We start from the raw sequence: 2,984 nt of genomic DNA, 5'->3' as shown, positions 1-2,984 counted from the left end.
TTCGAGGCGACTGGGCGGGCTGGGCGTCTGATGCTCTGTCTGGCCTCGTTGAAAGGAACTTAATGATCGCACTCTGCACCAAGATTGATGCCTTTCGTCTGGTCGTTCGTTTGGCCCATGCTTTGTGAGACTTTTTTTTATTTGTTAAGTCCAATTCATACACCGCTGCTCTTTCTGGTGTTCTTGTGAAGGAGGGTTCTGATGACTGACTGGCCTTTCGACCAGCGGGGCTCGCAACTCACTCGAGTTCAGGCCCCTCGGAGCCGCAAGGGCGCTAACCTGATTGGAGCAATCGTTGGTCGTGGAGGGTGGACAGACCCAACGGCGGCTACGGGGAAGGGACATGTCTTCTTAAGCAACGATGGACAGTCCTTTGGCTGTTGACCTGGAAAGCCTGTCTCGGTGGCGTTCCCTTTCTTTCGAGGGGGTGGGACTTTCTCGAGTCCTCGCGGCCAGTCTGCGTCCATTGCGCACGCTGCTGAGACCCGGCAGCGACGGGAAGACATACTTTATTCTAGTCCAACTCTGAGTGAGCTTGTCGTGTCATATCAAGATCACGAAGGACTTGGTATTGTGTTCAGAGCCCACTGTCAGTTTCCCCACAGCAGCCCCCGAGGGTTGTCAATTCGCGTTTAGGGGCGGAATTCGACGGAGGCCGATAACCTCAGGAGGGTCGAGGCTACAACGGCGAGGGACGTGGGGCTGGGAGCACCGGCCTCGGGGGCACTTGAGTTCAGCGACGATATTTTCGAAAGGCCAAAAGGTCCCTGCTAAACTCTTTTGTCGTTTCAACATGATCCTGGCACACCTCGTATACCTTTATTGAAAAGAACTCTAGCCTTGTAAAGAGGAGCCTGGGCTCACCCCGTCGACTGCTTCGGCAGCGTGTACACTTCTTGAACACGCCCAGCTTACCTGCCCAACTTCCATGTCAACACCGCCAACCAGGTTGGCCACGCAATAGGCCGGTTATACTACTCGCTGTGATCGCAAACTTCGCGCGCTTCGACAGAGGCTGACTAACGCACTGTTCGAGTCCTCCCACAGGGTTCCTAAGCAGGACCCCGTAGCCAGTATGCCTTTTTGGCTATCGCGAGACATTCCGAGCCGCCATTGACATGACCAACGTGCGGTTGTACTGACGCGCCGTGCATGCCATGCTCAGAGGGTAGCAAGACTCTGCGTCAAGGTGGGATGATTTCAGAACATTGCCAGGGTCAGAATCCCTACGAATGGACTTTTTTTCAACTCACGTACGCAACGCTGATACTGATGACACAGGCATTAGGTTCTTCCTCACCTCGATTCTTGACCATGACCGCAAGGGTTGCGCAACTCACGCCACTGTTCAGGCAAGGAGCAAGGACGGCAGCCTCCTTCGAAGTAGGAAACACACATGCTCTGGAGTTCGGGAAGGTACCGCTACGTCTTCCTGGGTCCTGGGCACTGCTGGGGTCGGGCATGCCCAGTCCCCAGGTCAGTCAAATACCTAGTACCTGTGCCATGGAAGGGGCTTACGCAGTGGAAACTGGGCTGTACACTGTTGGCAAATGTGTTTTTGGGGCCTCGATCATCATGCCGAACTCACATAATCTGAAGGGCACCTAGCTTTGGGGGGCACGAGCCGTTCAGGGCTACGGAATGAAGTGCTGAGTGCAACAGCCCCGCAAGCCTCCACACCATCACAGAAAAGCCCAGTCTCGGCCAGCTCGATGCAGCAAGGTGCTTGCTTCACTATGGCCCGCCGATGACTGGGACCCTGCCAACCCCGTCTCGAGAACCATGGTAACCCAGATCATGCTATGAACGACACGAGTCTCTGCATAGAATTCAGTCTCGCCGCAAGTCGTTTACGATCAGACATGACAATGTGATGAGACGAGAGCAAGGTTGTGGTCAATGTCGGGTTGCTGTATTTGTATCAAAGCTGGCTGGTGAAGAGAATCTTCCCCAACCAGACGCCATTTGCGCCAGTCCTGGGAGAGCCCCCCTCTCCCCCCGCTCACCTCGCGATTTCCTTTCCTCTGACTGGCTTTGGCTGCGCCGGTGCGGGGGGATGTATGCGACAAATACAAACAAGAAGCTCCGATCATTGATCCTTCCTGGCGCCTGAAAATATGGCGCCCTCGCATTTGATTGCATCTACCCCTCATTTGCGGGAGTGACGTCGTCGCTATCATTACCAATAAATCCCTGTCCTGACCCCGTCATGTCATGATTAAAGCGTCAGGGGAGGGTGTGGGTTGAGCTCCGGGACAACGAGTGCTCCGGAGCGCCATCCGATCCGTTGTGCGATCGTGAGTGACACTGGACGAGGCGCGTCTAGTGAGCGGCCATGGGGCCCTTGGAGTCATTCTTCGGTCCCTGGCGGCCGGCCATCTGCAGGTTGACGACATGTCAGTCTTGTCTCTCGAATCTTGGTGGGCGGGGCAGCGGGGTGGAGGCGGGGCACGCCGGTGGGGTGATCGCGATTGCAGGCAGAACGCGATCTGGAAGCAGGAATCAAAACGTACCTCGTAGGGCTGGGCGTCACCCTTCTCAAGGATCTGCTTGATGACCTTGTCCTCGTCCTCGCTGCCAAAGGCGTTCTCAAGCTCCTGCTTGGAGGCGGTGTCCAGATGGCTGTTGCCGATGAAGATCTTGAAGGCGGAGATGAAGTGGGCGAGGGGAACGCTCTTGTCGTCCTGCCACTTCTTGTAGGTCTCGGGGTCCTCAACGAGAACGCTGAACTCGCTGTTGGCGATCTTGTAAGTGACCTTGGTCTGGGAAACCTCTCCGCGAACCATGATTGCTGTTTTTGTGTGTGGTGGTTACTGTTGTGGTGGTAGTGAAGTGAGTTTGGTTGTCTGAAAGACGGAATTGAGGTGAGGAATTGCTTTTTTGGGGGGGGGGGTATCTTGGGGAGTGATGGTATTGAGGGGAAGTGCGAGACACGAACGAGGGGAACGGCTGATTTAATACCAGCGGAGGGGAGAGACAGGGAG

General features: G+C 55.6%; 1 protein-coding gene across 1 annotated transcript; it reads right to left on the bottom strand.

Annotated features, from left to right (window-relative positions):
* Nucleotides 1–2,322: 2,322 nt before the first annotated feature.
* VDBG_05974 (conserved hypothetical protein) lies at nt 2,323–2,786 on the bottom strand (the record flags this gene model as incomplete). Its single annotated transcript, XM_003003486.1, has 2 exons — nt 2,323–2,379; nt 2,514–2,786. The coding sequence occupies 2 exons, from the start codon at nt 2,784–2,786 to the stop codon at nt 2,323–2,325; spliced, it is 330 nt and encodes a 109-aa protein (XP_003003532.1).
* Between the last annotated feature and the right edge of the window lie 198 nt (nt 2,787–2,984).

This window comes from Verticillium alfalfae, genomic scaffold (assembly GCF_000150825.1).
Source record: "Verticillium alfalfae VaMs.102 supercont1.7 genomic scaffold, whole genome shotgun sequence".
In the NCBI taxonomy this organism is placed as follows: domain Eukaryota; kingdom Fungi; phylum Ascomycota; class Sordariomycetes; order Glomerellales; family Plectosphaerellaceae; genus Verticillium; species Verticillium alfalfae.
This window is presented reverse-complemented; position numbering and strand designations above follow the sequence as displayed.